This window comes from Ambystoma mexicanum, chromosome 3q, assembly GCF_040938575.1.
Source record: "Ambystoma mexicanum isolate Mex_15411 chromosome 3q, UKY_AmexF1_1, whole genome shotgun sequence".
Taxonomy (NCBI): domain Eukaryota; kingdom Metazoa; phylum Chordata; class Amphibia; order Caudata; family Ambystomatidae; genus Ambystoma; species Ambystoma mexicanum.
Genome location: NC_090926.1, coordinates 1,258,653,542 through 1,258,674,307, shown reverse-complemented (window position 1 = coordinate 1,258,674,307; position 20,766 = coordinate 1,258,653,542). Strand labels below are relative to the sequence as shown.

Sequence of the window (20,766 nt, the reverse complement as noted above, 5' to 3'; positions counted from 1 at the left end):
GGTGACAATGAGGGGCTGGGACATGATGGAGAGACCGGTCATAGGTTCAAGTACTTGGGGATAATGGTTATCGCTGACTGGGACTGTATGTACGAGAAGATTGTTGGGAGGTTGATGGTGGCATTTGAGAAGCTCATGGAATTTTGGATCAAATTCCCTACCTCCTCGATGGCCCGAATGGCCTTAGTTAAAATGATTATGCAGCCTAGATTATTAAATTTAATTGATTATTTGTATAGCGCCTATACACAAGGTGTTTCAAAGCGTCTTTCAGGTTATGCCTATGTTGGTGAAAGCTATGGGCCGCCGTTCGCTACATAGCACCGTATCTAGGCTGCTGTGGAAGGGGGAGACCGTAAGGATTGCCCTGAGTACTCTACACCTTCTGGCAGGCAAAGGGGGCGTTGAATATTACTGAGCATCTATTTTGCAGCACGTGGTGGACTGCTTTGCCCAGCTGCATAAAGACCGCAACACGAGGTGGGTCACGAAAGAGACCGAACCTAGGCAAGAACTAGAACTATTGGGAGGAAGGGACAGAGAATTGGCAGATCTGCTAACTCTGGTGGGGACCATTATTTGGGTTTGGTGGAAAGCGGGACAGAGCTTCCCCTTCTTACCGGTGGTGCCGCTGGGAGGTAACAGACTAAAGGGGATGAGGATCTGCAGCACGAGGGAGCTGGAGAGGCAACTGGGGAGCGCTGGGATTCTAGGTGACCTTCATGTAGGTGATAGGGCCATTCCGTATGGAGAATTTAGGTTGGCCTGTCCTTCTGCGCACACACATTTCTTGGAGGTCGCCACTGTGATGGCTGGGGTCGGAGCAGCGTGGGAGTGTTTCCTGGGCAGCTGCATATCCATGAAACTCTCTTGCAGCTGGGGGAAGGGGCGAAGTGTGTGTTGGACTGTATGCGGCCAATAGGAAGGAGGGGGACGACCTGTCGCTGGGGCTCAAACTCAGATAGGAGAAGGATGTGGGTGGCCAACTCTCAGATGGTGAGAGGGTCAGGGCCCTTGAACATGCAAAGTGGGTTTCCAGGAAGGTTACATTTCAGTGATACAATGTAAGATTGTTCGGCGTGCATGTATCACACCGTTTAGGGTTGCTAACATGACAGAGGGAGGGGAATCAACGTGCTGGAGGTATGGGAGCGAGGTCGGCACGTTCCTCCACATGTGGTGGCAGTGTGATCGGGTGGTGGGCTTCTGGGGGGTTGTCTGCTCTCAGCTACCTAACCTGTTTGCAGTGAGGGTTCAGTTAATGATCAAACACTGCTTGCAGGGGGTTCTACTGCGAGAGAAGGGCAGACGAGGCAAGAGGGTGGTTAGTGCCCTGGCACTGGGGTGTCTCTTACCCAGAAGAACAACTGCCATGGTTTGGAAGGCATCAGGGGGCCCGGGCTGGGAGACTGGTGAAGACCCATTCGTAAATGGGTCAGGGCTGAAATGGATTGAAATGTCCGGTGCTATTCAAGGCAAGGCGCAGAGTTGAGATACTCTGTGTGGCATGCGGCTTGGGATAAGCTGGAGCTGAACCCGGACTTACGACCACCATGAGGTGTTCAGAGCATAGACATGTGTCACTATATTAGACAGGGGTAAGAGGTAACGTTTATGGTATGAATGCGGGGCAGGGAAAGAGAATTACGGGCAGTATTGTAGAGTTGGGGATTGTGATTTATGTACCTGTGTTACTAAGTGCTGTTTAACCTTGATTCCAAGATGTCCTGATACTGTAAGACAAGTGTTTGTTATAAAAACTAAAATATAAAGGTTTTTAAAAAAAGACAATTGGGACTTCATGATCCAGAATACCCATAGTACTGGGACGAGGAAGAGGACAGCTAACCAGAATGAGCGGTCAAATTGCTGTATAGAAAACCACCTGAGTGAGACATTTAAATGGAGAAATGAATTTCAGCTAAGAGAAAGTGTGAACGGCGTAGCTGAAACAGACCGGAGTGCTGAGGTCGCTGTGAAAGCAGCAGGAAGCCCAGCTGGTGTCAATGCGAAACTTGCAGCCATAAAACCGTGCAGAGTGTTTACAGCGGGAAGCGGCAACAGCAAAGGAAGGCCAGCTGAAGGGGAGACGTGCTCGATTCAGGCGGGCGACGCTGTGAGGTGCAAGGTGAATCAGAGAAGTGCCAGAGCTACTGGAGTGTCAGCGAAGGAAGAAGCAGTCTACTAAAGTCAAGCGGACACTGTCAGGAGAACAGGCAGACCACGGGAAGTCTGCTGCCTCAGTTATCCAAGAAGCAGAGATCCCAAGTCAGACCAGTGAGTTGGCCTCAATGCAGAGGTGACCCCGGAGCACTCTGAGAAGATCATTTGACAACAAATGATCATTTTGAATACCGAATAAAGGAAGTAATACAACGGCGAGCAGGCAATAATTCCTCTTTTATGGGACACCAATAAGGTGAAGCCTATAGCCCGCATTGTCAACAGCCAAAAGGCTCTACAGAAGCAGCAAAGAATCAACACAGACATAATTCCTCTTTGGTGGGTTACCAATTAGGGGAAAACCTATAACCAATTTTGCCAAGAGTCAAGAGACTATAAAAAGAGGCAGGCATGGTTCAACCCTCCTCTCGTGGGATGCTGATGAGGAGATTTGTGGACCAAATATTGCCACTGTGAGCAATTGTAATTGTAGGAATTGTTATCCTGGTGAACGAGTAAACCAGGAAAGGGATAAGTAGTAGTTAGTCCTGGCAGGCGAGTGGACCAGGAAAGAAGAAGATGCTTTGAAACACTGTATTTGTGGCAAAAAGTGTGGTAGAAAGAAAGTGCTACCCCTACTATAATTTCCTTACAAGCTGTTGCTTAACAAGAAGAAATTGTTTGCTATCCTGACAAAGTATTCCATTGCAAGAAGTGTGGTATGCTAATAATCGCTCTATATCTTGAAGAGAACACTTTCCTTGATTGATTAACTGTTGTATGCTGAGAAAGGCATTGGTCTTGTCAAGAAGGTTATCGTGGAAGATATCAATTGCTTTAAAGTGGAACAAGTGTGTTTTGAGAGAGACATTTGCCTCACCAAGTAGGATATTGTGAACAAGAAATGCTTTGCTTTTTGGGAACATGTGTTTATGAAAGAGACATTTACTTTATCCAAGGGGAGGTCGTACTGGGAGAAAAGGAACTTTTGTGTTGGACTGCATAGAACTCTGTTGAATCAGAACTTTTCTATGAGTGTTCCTGCATTGAACCAGGGGAAGGGAACACAACCCTGGTCACAAGGAGTACTCTTTGAAACATATATGTTTGATCTTTTGCACTGGGGTTGTTGAATTGAAGATTGCCAAATATTCCTTGCATTATTTAGATGTTTGCTTTAGTATGAGTGTTGACTTTTTGGACTCAAGATCATCCTTCTTTAGTTTTGTTTGCTAGATAGGGACATCCCCGCTGACACCTCACAGCTCATTGATCTATAACTACTAAAAGGCCAACATCTGAAAAATAAAACTAAGCGAGGGGTCAAGTCGCAACATATACTACCTGTGCAATGAATAACTACATAGAAGCTTGGCAGTTTGCCTGCTTGTTACTCACTACTACTCACTGATGTTCCAAGTTTAGCTGAGCCCAAGGCGTTTCCTATCGTTAACTGGAAGAAAGCCAAAATTCTCACAAATTTCATAATTCATGCAATGTGTTCTTTCCATAGCGACTGAGGCCTTAAAATGGAACCGGAGTTCACGCATCTACTCATCCCTTGATTCCAATGTTGATTCCAGAGTAGTCCCTCTCTCTCAAGTACTACAGTTGTGCGTCAATCTTTGTATTCATCGCCTCGATTGCAGGGATCAATTCGATTGCCAATTTCAGGAGGGTTTTGGGAGGATAGCTCAGGGGCAACGTGCTCACCTTGGAAGCAAGAAGATGTGGAGCAACACAGGTCTGATCCCCGGGTCTTGGCTTACAAACATCTGTGTATTAAGCGTGTTATAAATAACCAATTGTAATTATAATTATAAAATGTCTAGGGCATTAAAAACGCAATAAATTGTATAACTGGGACTTGCCTAATAATCCTCCGACCTTGGGTTAGAAGAGCTTGAAAGTGCAGTTCCCGGCCTCCACAGCACATAGCATTCAGCATTACCACTGACCCATACTTCACTCGCAGTGGCAATGCAGACTGTGTGCTTTTTGCAAAGGCAGTGTGGCAAGATTTGCCGGCCCTACCGCCCTTCCAGAAGGAGTCTCCTCCTACTTCAACTTACAGTGGAGCATACGTTAGCGTCGCGCGATACCTTCTGCAAATATCAATGCTGCTTGGACGTTTACGCACAGTCCTACCTTCATGTTGGTTGCGGAAACTGCATTGAATATCTTTATTGAAACTTTACTGAAACAAACATTGCTCTTCCTGGGGCAACTCAAGGCCATTCCACAACAGCGGTCTGCGGCACAAAGTTTGCATTTTTCTTTTGTTGTTAAATCCCTCACTCGACACAGAAAAAACCAATGCCACATTATCTAATTATTCCATGCAACAAATAACAAAGAAGTTATGACAAACACACATTTTTCAATGTTGTTAATAATGTTTCGGGTCCTGTTTTAAACCCACAGATGGACGTCATTGAGTGCGAGGTTTGCGAATAAGTCCCTTTGAGTAAATTACATGTACAGCAAAAATGGAGACCCTAAAATATAGGCCTACCACGTGTACCATGATTGAATAAATGTCAAAGAAAAACATTTCCCAGCTGCTAATGAACTGTTATTCGAGTTATCGCAATGTGTGGCCCTCTGCAAATCAATGAGTAGCCACCGAGCTGGTAAAGCTGGAGCCAGATTACATTGCCACAAAGGAAAAGATGGATTGGACTCTCTTCAGATGATGTTGGGTCCTAAATAGAAACAGTGTCCATAGAACTCCATGTTCCACCCAGTTTCGCACGCTGTGCTTTTTCAAGGCTTGCAGCCTTTTTAATGTTATAATAACTTCCTTTATGGTTAACATGTAGTAAATGGTGAGTTCATTTGTCAACTCTCAAATGTTTCTGTGAATTGTTGCCTTCATTTAAATCCGAATGTATTGACGTTGAAAATTCTCTATCATGGCTTTTGCTGGAGGAAGTCGCATTCTGTTTTGTAAAACCAATAAGGCACCTTATATCTGCCATTTTCTCCATATTGTACACACGTTGTGATACTATAACTTGCATCTCAGAGTTGAAGCACGCATGGTGTGATCACCATACCATTCTTAATAGGCAAGTATAGCATAACATTGTAGAGCAATACTCTGACATGCATGTTATTCTCCTGTCTACCTATCCCTTAAGAACCCACCGCCCCAAACATGACAGAATATGTTTCTTTACATGTGAACTCTATCAATATTCAACATTTTGACAGCTCACTTGACATCACTCTTACTCCTTCGCCTCTCCTTTCTAGGAATGAGCTGCTTCCTCGAAGGCTCCTGTCATTAACCCTCTCGCGTCTACTTCTGCTGTCTCTCAACCCTTCACTCTACCCTGACAGCCCTATATCTCTCAGTCACTGCTACCCTTTCACTCACTCCCACCCATGCATCTCTAGCACACCACCCCTGCAGCCTCCACTCACTTTGCCTCTAAAATCTTTCCTTTCTCTAACTCCTACCCATGCCTTTCTAATTCACCACCCCATGTACCTTTCACTCACTCCTAAAAATGTCCTTCTAACTCCCCACCCCCTGCACCTTCCACGCACTCCTTAGCGTGCCTTTTATCTCACCACCCTTCCAGCTTTCACTCACTCTTGCCGCTGTACCTCTCTCCTTTCACTAATTCCAGCCCAGAGGTTTCTCACTCACCCTCCGACTGCACTCTTCACTCACTCCTAACCAAGCCTTTCTAGCTCACCACTCCCCTTGTAACTTTCACTCACTCCTCACCAGGCCTTTCTAGTTTACCACTGCCCTTGTACCTTTCACTCGCTGCTAAACATGCCAATTTAACTCATTACCCCTGGCGCCTTTCATCCACTTCTAACCAGGTCTTTCTAAGTCACCACCCCCTGCATCTTTCACTGACTCATAGCCATGCCATTTTAGCTCACAACTTCCCCTGGACCTTTCACTCAATTCTAACCATGCCTTTCTAGCTCAACAGCCCTGCATCTTTCACAACTCCTAAACATGACCTTTTGACTCACAACCTCTAAAGCTTTCACTCACTCCTAACCATGCTTTTCTAGGTCACCGCCACCTCTGCACCTTTCTCTCCCTTCTTAAGATGTTCTTTAAATTACCACCCCATGTACCTTTCACTCACTCCAAAACATACCTATCAAACACACCACATTGGCGGTTTAATTTGCCTAAGTCCTTATACCTCTCACCTTTCACTCACTTCTATACATGTTTTGCACCATACCACTCCTGCACCATTCATTCCCTCGTAACTGCGCGTTTCTAGCTTACCACCCGCGGCACCCTCCATTTACTCCTTAACATGCCTTCGTAACTCACGGCCCCAGCATCTTCACTAACTCTTAACAAGGCTTGTCTAGTTCTCCAGCACCTCTGCATCTTTCACTGTCTCCTAACCATGCTTTTTAAACTTACCAACCAATGAACCTTTCACTCACTCCTAACCAGGCATTTCCAACTCACCACCGCTGGCACGTTACACTCACTTTTATCCGTGCCTTTCTAGCTCACCACCGCATCTGCATCTTCCCTCTCTTCTAACCATGTCCTTTAAACAAGGACCCTATTTATCTTTCACTCACACCAACACATGCCTAGAGAACACTCCACGCACGGCACCTTTCACTCATTCCTACCAATGTTTTGTAACTCACCCCCCTGCACCTTCCACTCACACCTACCCCTCTCCTGTGTTCTAGGTTTGCGGGTGCGTCTGTTCAACTTCTCCCTGAAGCTGCTGAGCTGTCTCTTGTACATAGTTCGAGTGCTGCTGGATGACCCTCAGGAGGGCAGAGGAGGCTGGTGAGTGCTACTGTTGTTGTGGGCTAGGGAAAGAGTTTACTGGCGCCTCTATAACCCGTTTCTGCAGCCATCTAGACAGGGGCAACTTAGATCTGGGAGCAGATCCTTTCACTGCAGAGATGCGCCCCTCGAAGCCATTGGAACCCCACTGGGATAGGATCTGTGCGTGACCTCATTGATGGATGCTTGGTCTTTGCTGAAATAACTACACAGAAGGACCCCAAGACTGCCCTGACTACACCAGCCGTTATTTTCAATGCATTGTACTTATGCCCCTGTATAACGACTTTCTAACATCTAATTGATGATGTATTGCTAAGCTGCCTATATACTGTAAATTAAAACACATATTTAATAGACCTTGTATCACCTTTCATCCCTCCCAGGGGAAAGAAACTTACCTGCAACAATTGTTCTCCACCAAGGAAGCTTCCTTCTTTCCAAAACCTATGAATGCCTTCGCTGCTGCTTACTAGGTCCTGCGATGGAGGGCAAATGAATCTGAAAGAGAGCCAGGCTGGAGAAGAACGTTACTTACCCGTAACAGTATTTCTCAAGCATGACTAGTTTCCTTAGAGTTATGAACTTTCAGATCCTCCCTGTGATCGAAAGGGTCTCCTGATCCCAAGGAAGGTTTTCTAAGGTTAGGAACATGAGGAAGAGGCCAATGCCATGCTGGACAAAGAAGTTCCTTAACTATGGTAACTGCTGTGTGCAGGCTGGGGTCATCAGCAGATTCGTGACCTTAGAGTGTCCTCACCACAGAAATGTGCCCTTCCTGATGACCGGAGAAGACACTTCTAAGGCAGCGAGTGTGGGAAGGTTTCCATGCTGGAGAACATTGGAAGATGAACTTCATTCCAATACATTCCCTCCCCGTTTCCCCACTGTATTGGTTGGTGGTCACGGCTATGCCTCTTTGGTAATAGATCAGGGAGGGTCACACATAGACATGGAGGCCACCTCTATATTGTGAGGTGGCATGTGTATGTCATGACCCAAGAACTGCACCTTTCCCCACAGTGCCCTACAGAGGACAATGACAAGTGGAACCCTGACTCAATTTCTGTTACCCATGATGCTCTGGTTCATTTGTTCTCCTTTTCTTCTGTGTTCTCTTTTCAATGCAGCTGGGAATGCCCCAAACAGAACCACTCCATACTGCAGCTCAGTAAGTTTGACTGGTAAGTTCCACACTCTGGCTTGTCTCTCTCATGTTAATGTCCTATGTGCTAGTGGTGCCGGTGTGTGGCAAGCCTCTTCTGCATCTGTGGCTTTCCGGTGCCCTTTAAATGTTGCATTCTCTAGAAAGCTTCCTTTGCCCTGTGTGACTGACCATGCCATCTACTGCTGTCATGAGTGTTGTTCTGCCTGTGGCAGATCTTTGGTTTCTGTTAATGCCTGTCCAGGAGCCAACTATCTGTAATGTTGCCTGTCTTTGTCATCTCTGTGATGGGCCCGTGCAATGATGCTCATGTGTGGGAGAGGGTTGGGGGGTACTTTGGTTAACTGTACGATGGGAATTGAAAGAAACATGCTAGTTGATGAACAGTAACACTTTTATGGTCTTCTCCCCCCACCAGGACCCCCATTATTTGGGTAAACCGGCCTTTGCCCCTCTGGGGGCTGCAGGTAAGATGAACCCCTCAGTGATGCATGTATTGGCCTGTGGCATGTTCAAGGTGGTGTGGTTGAGAATCCTGAAATCCCGGGTCCTGCAAGAATATGAACGATCCTGCACTGGGGACACGGTCCCTTGAGAGTAGTCACGTGTCTGTGTGTTGGAGATGCATGCTGGCTGATTGAGAAATCCAGAGTGCTGGTCGGTGTGATGGCATGGGGAGCGTGCTCCCCTTAAGATGATGATTGGCTCTTCCAGGGATCACCTGCGTGGCCTGCCCCTCCCTGCACCACTTTACCTGTTTCTCCGGGTGGAGACAAAGGGGAGAGCAGATAAAGGGGGTGGTAGCATTACTTGGGTGACCAGGACATGTTTGTACCGCCATTACCACGAAATGGGTGCAGTGCCCCCCTGGCAGAACGTAGCACCTGAAATGCACTTTGAAGGCTTATGACTAATGTAGGGTGGGATTCAGGGGCTTCGGCCCAGGAGGCTCAATTGAGGAGAGTAACAGGGAGAAGTCCAGACTATTTAATGGACTATACGTCTGGGTACGGAGTGGATGGGTTTGGATTAAGGATTTAGACAACACTTAAGGCCTCTCAACTCTGGGGTACTCTGGGAATAACTGGTTGGTTAGAGATGGGTACAGGTGTGGAGTGGAAAGAGGCCCCGGCGTGTGCAACATCTAATCCCTGAGAAAAGGGGAATGGATGTGCCTCCAGGCAGAAGGGGAGTGCTTCACAACCACTATCAACTTTCATGATTTCTAGGCAAGTTTTTAATTTACAAGAATGAAGGAGTCAATGAGACTTACCTTATATGTTTTTGCCACGTCTTAACCATTTACCCTCATGTTAACTATTCATGTAAGAGAGGCCTTTGCTCTGTGGCTCACAAATTGGAAGGAATTTATGTATGTATGTATGTACTTTTTAAGCGCCGAAAGCGCACAGGCATCAGGGCGTGGGAAGAAAACAGAAACACATCAGCCTATGAACATTTCACAACAGTCAATAGGGAGGGGAACTATGTAGCTAAACAGGAATGTCTTCAGCTTCATCCTGAAGGTGAGTACGTTCTTCTCTAACCATAATTCTAGCAGGAGCTTGTTCCAAAAACGTGCTGCCAACACAGGGAAAGAGCGTCCATTTCCTCTATCACGTTTTATTTTCGGGAAGACTACCAATATCGTGTCTATGGATCGGGTAGTTCTGACTGATTTTCGAGTCACGACGTATCATTTTTTTATTGTTTTTTTCTTTTTAGATACAAAGGGTCTTGACCAGACAAACATCCATGAGTGAAGAACAGAAAAATTAGGATTGTGAACTGGAATGTCAAAGGGCTGAATTCCCCTGTGAGAGAAATACAATGGGCTCCCAGTTGAGCAAGACCAAGGCACTTTCAATACTACTCCAGAAAGACGCATCTTATTGGGGAAGACTTGGCCTTAGTGAAGAGCGGTTCTTTAGACTGGGAATTCAAAAATGTAATGATTGAAATCTAGTGAACTAAATAGGACACTGAGAAGTCAATTCTGAAAGTACAGAGGGATCATGAAGGGATCACATATGTCAAAGTCAACGTTTATGCCACTAATATTGGACATGGTAACTATCCAAACAATTAGCTCAGGATTTCCAGTCGTGTGAGAGGCGTGTTCTGAACCTTGGAGCGGATTTCAGCGTAACTATTAAGCCAGAACTTGAAAGATCTGCAAACAGTGGAGTTATGGATAGGAGACATAGGGCCTCATTACGGCAATGCCAGTGCGGAAAAAGGTTCAGGCATCTACCGGCAGATAATACCAGTGGTGTCAGTGCTTCAGTGTTCACTTTCCTGTGGAGTCCTTGGACTCCACAGGAATGGGAACATCCCATACCTCCGTCGCCCGTAATATCCCGGTAGTACCAAGATATCGGGTGGTGGAAACGGTAAACCAAGGTTGCCGGAAGGCCCTCGGGCAACCTCATAATGAGGGCCATAATTATGAATATATGGCTACCCAGTACCATACTTGTATCCCCTGTGGCATTCCCTTTGAACAGCGGATCCCTTGGTTCCCCACTAGGTGTGCAATTTATAGTCTTCATACAATTAATACACAAGATTGGTGAGTCAACTAGATTTAGTCATCCCCGGGCTCCTGACACTGCCTTAGATGAGAACATAAACATTCTTTACAGGAGTTTGCTTCAGCTACTCAATAATAGAGCACATATTGGTCTCCAAGCTCTAGTTTTAGGGGTCTCTAACGTCTCAGGAGGATAGCTCAGGTGCAACACGCTCGTCTTGGAAGCAAGACGACGTGGAGCAACACAGGTTTGATCCCCGGGTCCATGCTTAGAAACCTCTGGGTATTAAATGCATTATAAGTAACCAATTATAATATAAAGTGAACTATGAGATGCAAAGGTTTCAAGTGAAGTGTCTCTACTGGAAGAAAACACACTCCTCAGATCAAGGTGGAGACTGGATAGCTGACTCCTGGGAAAGCCATAGACTTTCAGCAGTTCTGGAACGACAACATGCAACCTGTCCCAAGACCGGGCTTAGTTTGGGTTGCCCTAAAAGCTTTTTTTGAGGAGGCGCATAAGTATTAGTTCCACAATAAAGGAAAAAGAGAATAACGGAGGGGCAGATTTGGAGAAGGATCTACGTGCAGTGGAGGGAACATTTAGGAAGTAGGTAAAGGGCAGAAAACCTATAGCAACTAGTTTGATGCAGAAATATATTCAACACACACCTGACTATGAAAGCAGCACATCTACTGGTTCAGGAACAGGCAATACCTCTGGGGGTACAGTGAAACGCGAGTAGACCTTTGGTGTGCAGGGAAATTAGGAATCTAGCTTGCCACTGGCTCTAAATCATGATAACGGCAATGTGCTGACAAAGAACAGGGAGCTAATGGGATGGTTTCAAGGATTTTACAGGAATCTATGGAGCAGTAATCTAGCAGAAATTAATTGGACACTTTATCAAGAAAAGATGGAGACTGTGAAAGTGATAAAATGGATGAAAGCTCAAAAATCACCAGAGCCTTACATGAGGATAAGCCCCACCTCGTCCCACTGTGTTGCGCAGAATTTAGCAAGATTTTGGCGCTGGGCGACATATAATAAGAACCTCCATGAATCGTGCATTAATAACGGTAATTCCTAAAGAGGGTAAACATAAACTTGCATGGGGGTCAATCTTCCAATATCCCTCCTGATCTGTGATCTTAATATCTATCTTAGAATATCCCTCCTGAACTGAGAGCTTAAGAGGTATCTTCAAATATCCCACCTGAACTGTGATCTTAAGAGGTATCTTCCAATATCCCTCCTGAACTGAGAGCTTAAGAGGTATCTTCCAGTATCGCACCTGAACTGTGATCTTAAGATATATCTTCCAATATCCCTCCTGAACTGTGATCTTAAGATCTATCTTCCAAAATCCCTCCTGAACTGTGAGTTTAAGAGGTATCTTCCAATATCCCTCCTGAACTGTGATCTTAAGATCTATCTTCCAATATCCCTCCTGAACTGTGATCCTAAGATCTATCTTCCAATATCCCTCCTGACCTAAGAGCTTAAGAGGTATCTTCCAATATCCCACCTGAACTGTGATCTTAAGATCTATCTTCCAATATCCCTCCTGAACTGTGATCTTAAGATCTATCTTCCAATATCCCTCCCGAACTGTGATCTTAAGATCTATCTTCCAATATCACTCCTGAACTGTGATCTTAAGATCCCAGCCAAGGTACAAGCAATGAATCTTGCACTTCTGCTGCCAAAACCTGTGCACCACTCACAGGCAGGTTTCATCGTGGGAAGGGATGGATGTTCCCTTAAACATGTCAGCATTTATGGATCTCTTAGGACTAAGTAGAAACTCTCGAGTGCCAAATACAGTCATCAGCCTGGAAGGGGAGAAGACATTCGATAGGTTGAGCTGGATTTTTCACAAAGAATGCCTATCCAGATCCCATTTCCCCAAGGTATTTATCCATGGATACAATCAATGCCGATGCAAGGGTACAGGTGGTGGTGAATGGCCAACTGCGTGAATGTTTTACACTGCAGATGGGAATGAGACCTCTCTCGAGAACCATTTTAGGTCTTACTTTCAAACCTGGAGGACTCGATTCCAGGTATATTGCAATCTATAGGTGGGTAGAGGAATGTTTCCAGTTACAGCCTAAATGCTGATAAAAATGGAAGTGATGTCTGAGTTTCACGCATGCTGTAAAGGTCATTTAGGGGGATGTGGCTTTAGGTGGTGCAATGATGGGCTTAAATACATCAATCTTGAGATGATAGGAGCGGTAAAAGGAATATTGTGATATAATCTGATGAAGGTCACTGGATAGGCCAAATCAGACTCTGTGAGGTTGGCAGCACTCAATTTAAATGTATGGGGCAAAGTAAACAGCATAGACTTGAATGCCCTTCCAAAGATTCTTTGTCTTCAGTGTGTGCTGCATGGATTCAGCAGGAACAGTCTAGATGCATGGCTTTCTCTGCAACCAGGAGAAAAGACCACATTGTCATGGGAGACTCCGAAGGAGGGAAGGAGCCCAGGGAGGCTTTGGTTTTCAGGTCTTCAAGATATACAATGAGACCTGGATTCTGAACCAAAGGCCTGAGCACCTGAGAAGCCAGGCAGGAACACTTGGATGGAGATAGAGGGTGCTACGATTGCCCCACTGCTGGGTAAGGACCTGATCAGAATGGTGAGATCTGCGACCAAGAGATGCCTACTGAGCAGGCCACAGGAGAGCATTTTCATGTGGCTTTATAACCTGAGGTCCTAGATCAAGATGGAAGATGTTGGACCATCATCACAATTTGGGGTATCATCAGATATTCCAAATAAACAATAGGAAGATCTTTTGATCCACTTGGATATGTCAGGGCATGATCTCAGTAGATGAAGTGTGGCTTGGCGGGAACATGCTGAACTTTGGGTTTTTGTGCTTCGACTATAAACTAAGTGGAAGAGAATTGAGAAGGTATGAATAGTTTGGGGCGGGCATGCTTACATATTTGCATTAGGTTGTGAACTGACTTCTGGTTTATACGGACTGTAGTCCCTTCTCAGTAAAGAAATAATTAAGATTAGTCAACCTCATCGTCTGCTGACGCAGACGACTGAGGTTTATTGTGCCACAAACGGTCACAAGAGGTAGATAAGGAAGTAGATGAGAAGACTGCTGATACAATTCTTCACCATGGATCCATCCCTGATATGCATCCAACAATGGACAATCTTTCGTGAGTTTTAGAATTTGAGCTGCATGTACATTTCTGGGCTACTTGGGAATATCTACTGTTGGGCGTGTAATACGGAAGAGGTCAACTGGAGACATATCTTCTGGGAATGTCCGAGAGGGGCTAATCTGCGGCTATTGTGGCAAGAAGATTGGAATCCATTATTGGAAAGCCCAAGGACATGTAGCCGAGTGGACTTCGCTTTTATGGACAACAGATCTTTTCAACCAGGACTGGGGTACAAAGAAGAGCTTGTAATCTGATCGATAACTGAGGGGAAAAAACTGTTTTTAAGACATTAAAAAGATGATTACTGCCCGAAGATAAAGGACTGGGATGTGGACATGCTCTCAGCATGAGAGAGTGATCTTCACAGGGAGATTGTATGGTAGAAGTGCAAGACGATTCGGAGTAGATTCCTCGGTTGGCGAATGGCTCAAAGCTCTACAGTAGATGCTTGCAGAGGAATGACATGGCATTGCCAAATGAAGGCTCTACTTTGAGACCAGCGGCTGCTTCTGCTCCTGGGGATTGTGTTTTCTTTCCTGTCCTTTCTCTTGCATGTCCTCATGTGTCATGCCAAGTATCACATTATTAAGCATGACAATAGCCTGTATAAACGGAGGGTTGGGTTTATGCTAAAACCACGATTATTTTCGAGCTGAACTTCCGAGTACTCTTATGAGTATTTAAAAGATGTCTTGCTCAAAGTACCAGTCAAATCTAATAAAAAACATTAAAATAAAAAATAAAAACATTTACTGTTGCCAGATGGCAGAAGTGTGGTACAGTCTAGATAGTGGATTTACATGTGTGTACTTGGAAACCCGCTCTCTGCACAGTGCTCCTCGACGGGTCAGAGAGCCCCTCCACGGGTGGTATAATCTGCTGCAGACTTAAAAACGGCTCTGCTCGTGGGCCACAGAATGTTGCAGAATTATTGGATTGAAAACTAGTTTAAACAATTAGGAGCATGTTTTAGACTAAGTAAAATAGGGTCAAGTTCATGTCTACAGAATTTGTCAATATTAACGTAACGTTTTCAGGAATTTCGGCTTTGTCCCGGCAAATGACTAAATTCAATGCACATTTCCTAAATAGACACATTCTGACAAAAAATAAAATAATATAAATTCAGGATTTTATCAGGTTTAATCTTACAACTTTCATGAAAGCTGCAAACCTGTCATGTGTGTTAGAGCGGTGAGACCACTATTGTTGAAATCTCTCAAGTGTCCCCGTGCCATGTGTGAGAAGCCCACCCAGTGCTGCTTTATTCCCTTTGAACTCTGGGACGCATATTTATTTTCATTCCCATTTTAAATTTAGGCAAACTACAAGTCCCAGAATTCCAAGAAAAAAACAGAACTGGGTGGCCTTCTAACGCATGGCAAGCATGAATAGCTCGCTTTAGTCAATAACGGGATAACCATAAAGTTGGGCGGCAGGGACGCAAGGGTGAAGGAGGTGCTCCTTGACTTACTCTGACGATGCAGTAGCGACCCACATTCTCTTCTGGGTGCTGCTATAGAGTAGATCTGATAAACACACCCTCACTACAAGGCCGCTTTCATTAAACCTGTTTCTTTTTTTTTTAAACTGCCATATTCTGAGTAATTTCCCAGAGCGACAGACTGTGTGGCAGACGTTGGGTGCCTGGGTGCTGGGGGTGGTGGAGGGGCTTTGGAGTTTGTGTCTGTTGAGAGCTATGTTGTATCTAAACGTGTTTTACTCCATAGGGCAGTGTCCTGTTCATTCATTCAGTTGTGCCATTTTTTGCAGGTGCTGGTGGCTCTCATCAGCTTCTCAGAGACAATGCTGCTGGCCTACCTGGGATACAAGGTAAGGGGCCCTCCTCTCTGCCTTCTCACTCACTGGCCCCCACTAGTGGGGCAATGTCCTTCAGGTGGGTCTGGGATGGCCATCCCCAACACTTGTCTTCAATTGTGTAACACTTGTGTACGAGCGCGATAGAAATAAAATATCAATCAATCAATCAATTCACAACTTGAGGGTAGCTAAGTAGCTGCTAAGGGACAGAGGTCGCTGCATCTAGGTGGGGGCGGTGTGTTTCCAGCTCCAGTACCTCTCATCTTCTGTATAAGACGCCCTCAGAATTAGTGCTGAGAAGCTCTAAAATGGCTTTGTGCAGGAGCACTATAAAAATAATATTAAAACACTTAGCCAAATTCCACCGCACTTAATTTGGGTAGTTAATTTTCGTACCTTTGCACCCACAGATGTGACCCTCCATCCTCAAAACACCCTTGTTGAAGTTCTTCCCCGCCCCCACCCCATAATAGATAGGTCCCTCCATCTAGTTTAGCTGGTAGATTTCCTCGACAACCCACCATGTGACATCATCCTTCGAACAGGTTCGGCCCCTCCCTCCGCTAATAGTCCTTTGTTTCCCAAGCCCCACATGTGGCCCCTCCTATTGCTGTAACTATGGTCCCCTCCCCCCCGTCCCCCAGATGTGACACTTTCATGTCCTGACAATGTTCTTTGGCACAACCAATTTGTATACACCATTTCCACCAATAACGATTCACCTGCACCTGCTCCCCATAAGCAAAGGAAAAAAGAGCGGCAACCAGGAAGGCACCAGCTGGGCGGGGTTGCTAAGTGGGGAAAAAGAGCGGCAAGCTGGAAGGCACCAGGTGGGCAGGGCTTAGGACAGGTGACCTAGATCCACTTGCACCTGCTCCCCATCAGCAAAGGAAAAGAGGCTGGAGGGCTCCTTAAGTAGGGAAAAAGAGCAGCAACCAGGAAGGCACCAGCTGTGCGGGGCTTGCTAAATGGGGAAAAAGAGCGGCAACCTGGAAGGCACCAGGTGGGCAGGACTTAGGACAGGTTACCTAGACCCACTTGCACCTGCTCCCCATCAGCAAAGGAAAAGAGGCTGGAGGGCTTCTTAAGTAGAGAAAAGAGCCGCAACCAGGAAGGCAATTAATGGTTTAATTGGTGCTGTAAACGTGCTACTGGCATAATACAAATGTCTTAACCAGGCCTGCCTTCAGCCACTTGGTTCATAAGCACTATTTGTGTCCTTCACTGAAGTTCTGCTAAAAACAAGCATTAGCAAAGCCAGCAGTTTCGGCTTGTGTATAAGTATTTTTTGGCATTTGTCTGGTACTCGCAAGACTTTCAAGCTGTTACCATTAAAGGCCGGTTAGTACCATTACTGCAATGCCCTTCAAATACCTTTCCCATATTTACACAGAAGCCAGACGTGTTGTCTCTGCCAATGCTTCTTTAATGCTGCAGCGCCGCCGGCAGTATTAAGATTACACGATTGCCCGTTTTAATATGTGTATTTTCCCCCCCCCAGTAGCTTCTCCCCCTCCCCCCGGGCCCCAGTGCAGCGTGTCCCGCAATAGCGGACGCTGCTACTTGCTGCTAACATTAAACAGCCTTGCCACCTCTTCATGGGTGGGAAATTGTAATCTAAATTCCAGAGCCTGGCATATTGCTTTTTAAGCCGACACAAGTGTGGGCAGCTCCTGAGAAACGTGTGCTAATGGTTCCGGGGCAGTGGTGCACAAGCTACGCGTTCACACTCGTCCCGGAATATTCACCCTGGCGTGAGGCAATTGCCAGAAGCGAAGACTTCTAATGGCTTGTGGCGCTCTCCTGCTGGGGTCTCCGGATACATATTACCGAGCAGCGACCCTCTGCTGAGCCCGTAGAGAGCCAGAGAACGTTGCTTTACTGCTCATAGCGTGGAGGGGTCCCCCCGCCACCCTCCCGGCTAAGCGCTTTAATCTCCATCACCAGTGTCCCGCAGAGCGCTGCCTTTGTGAGTCTGGGTTCCATGGACTGTGTTTCAAGGGTCGTGTCCAGTGACCAACCCTGGGCCACCCACTGGGACCAGTGTCAACAGTTCAAGAGCTGCCATTGGTCTCGCCACCCGTCATTCATTTGAACTTCATGGACCAAAAGGGGGAATAATGGGAAGTCATGTTCTTGAGTGACCATTTGAAGCAGCAGCACTTAGCTGGAGGCTCACGACTGGGCAGACTTGAAGAGTCAAACACGGGTTATGCTAGCTGGCAAAAGGCATGTGCCTGGCACCGTGACTCCCCACCTCCATAACACAACACTCATGCCTGGTGCCCTGCCGCCTCACCCCCAAAACAGAGCACAAATGCCTGCCTCGACCACCCCACCCCACAACACAACACCCTTACGTGGCCTTCCTGCATCCCACCTCCACAACACAGCACCCATACCCGCTGTCCTGCCTCCTCACCCCCAAAACACAACACCCATACCAGCTGTCCTGCCTCCTCACCCCCAAAACACAACACCCATACCCGCTCTCCTGCCTTCCCACCCCCATAACATAGCACCCATCCCTGGCCTCCTGCCTGCCCACAACACAACACCCTTACCTGCTTTCACAACCCCGCAACACAACACCCCCCTGGTGACCTGCCATCCCAGCACCACAACACCACAACACAACGCCCATACCTGGCGTACTACCTCCCCACCCCCACAATACAACACCCATACCTGGTGCATTGCCTTCCCAACCCCACAACACAACACCCATACCTGGTGCATTGCCCTCCCAACCCCACAACACAGCACCCATACCTACTGCATTGCCTTCCCAACCCCACAACACAACACCCATGCCTGCTGCATTGCCTTCCCAACCCCACAACACAACACCCATGCCTGGTGCATTGCCTTCCCAACCCCACAACACAATACCCATGCCTGCTGCATTGCCTTCCCAACCCCACAACACAACACCCATACCTGGTGCATTGCCTTCCCAACCCCACAACACAACACCCATACCTGCTGCATTGCCTTCCCAACCCCACAACACAACACCCATGCCTGCTACATTGCCTTCCCAACCCCACAAAACAACACCCATGGCTGGTGCATTGCCTTCCCAACCCCACAACACAATACCCATACCTGCTGCATTGCCTTCCCAACCCCACAACACAACACCCATGCCTGCTGCATTGCCTTCCCAACCCCACAACACAACACCCATAACTGGCATCCTGCCTTCCCAACCACACAACACAACACAACACCCATGTCTGGTGCATTGCCTTCCCATGCTAAAAAACCCAAACCTGGCGTCCTGCCTCCACACCCCCACCAACACAACACGCGTACCTTGTGTCCTGCCTTTTGAACCACACAACACAACACCCTTAACTGGTGTCCTGCCTTCCCAACACCACAACACAACAGCCAAACCTGGTGTCCTGCCTCCCCACCCCCACAACATAACATTCATACCTGCTGCCCTGCCTCCCCAACCTCAAAACACAACACCCTTACATGGCGTCCTGCTTTCCCAACCCCACAATACAACACCCACCTGATGTACTGCCATCCCAACACCACAACCCATCACCCATACGTGGTGTATTGCCTTCCCACCTCCACAACACAACACCCATACCTGGCATCCTGCCTTCCCACCCCCACAACAAAACACCCATACCTGCAGTATTGCCTTCCCAACCCCACAATACAACACCCATACCTGGTGCATTGCCTTCCCAACCCCACAACACAACACCCATACCTGGTGCATTGCCTTCCCAACCCCACAACACAACACCCATACCTGCTGCATTGCCTTCCCAACCCCACAACACAACACCCATGCCTGCTGCATTGCCTTCCCAACCCCACAACACAACACAACACCCATGCCTGGTGCATTGCCTTCCCAACCCCACAACACAATACCCATGCCTGCTGCATTGCCTTCCCAACCCCACAACACAACACCCATGCCTGCTGCATTGCCTTCCCAACCCCACAACACAACACCCATAACTGGCATCCTGCCTTCCCAACCACACAACACAACACCCATGTCTGGTGCATTGCCTTCCCATGCTAAAATACCCAAACCTGGCGTCCTGCCTCCACACCCCCACCAACACAACACGCGTACCTTGTGTCCTGCCTTTTGAACCACACAACACAACACCCTTAACTGGTGTCCTGCCTTCCCAACACCACAACACAACAGCCTTACCTGGTGTCCTGCCTTCCAAACCACATAACACAGCACCCATACCGGATGTCCTGCCTCCCCACCTCCACAACACAACACCCATACCCGGCATCCTGTATCCCCACTCCCACAACAAAACACCATGCCTGCCATCCTCCCTCCCCACCCCAACAAAACAACACCAATATCGGGCGTCCAGCCTCCCCATCCCAACACAACACCCATACCTGGTATCCTGCCTCCCCACACCCAAAACACAACACCCATACCGGGCGTCTTCCCTCCCCATCCCAACACAACACCCTTACCTGGCGTCCTGCCTCCTCACCTCCACAACACAACACACAAACCTGTCATCCTGCCTCCCCACCCATCAACACAACACTCATACCTGGTGCCCTGCCTTCCCAACACCACAACACAACACAACACCAATACCTGATGCATTGCATTCCCAACCCCACAACACAACATCCATACCTGTCGTCCCTCCTCCCCACCCCACCACACAACACCCTTAGCTGGTGTCCTGTCTTCCCAACCCCACAACACCCTTACCTGGTGTCCTGCCTTCTCAACACCACAACACAGCAACCTTACCTGGTGTTCTTCCTGCCCAACCACACAACACAGGACCCATATCTGGTGTCCTGCCTTCCCAACCCCACAACACAACACCCTTACCTGGTGTCCTGCCTTCCCAACCACACAACACACCACCCTTACCTGGTGTCCTGCCTTCTCAACACCACAACACAGCAACCTTACCCGGTGTTCTTCCTTCCCAACCACATAATGTGGAATCAGAAAGTACAATATCAAGGCTTTTACACCAAGCAAAGAGAAATACACCAACACGGGCTTGTAAAGATTCCCAGAATCTTTATTGCAACACTGAACAGTTTACAAAACA

The 20,766-nt window shown here is 47.2% G+C and overlaps 1 protein-coding gene across 1 annotated transcript in view; it reads left to right on the top strand.

Moving 5' to 3' along the window:
• Positions 1 to 20,766, top strand: part of LOC138447847 (potassium channel subfamily T member 2-like) — a 1,314,520-nt gene that overhangs the window by 385,616 nt on the left and 908,138 nt on the right. The window contains exons 3-6 of the mRNA XM_069604273.1: positions 6,859 to 6,961; positions 8,092 to 8,145; positions 8,545 to 8,593; positions 15,629 to 15,688. Of these exons, the coding sequence (XP_069460374.1) occupies positions 6,859 to 6,961; positions 8,092 to 8,145; positions 8,545 to 8,593; positions 15,629 to 15,688 (266 nt within the window). The remainder of the gene's footprint in view (positions 1 to 6,858; positions 6,962 to 8,091; positions 8,146 to 8,544; positions 8,594 to 15,628; positions 15,689 to 20,766) is intronic.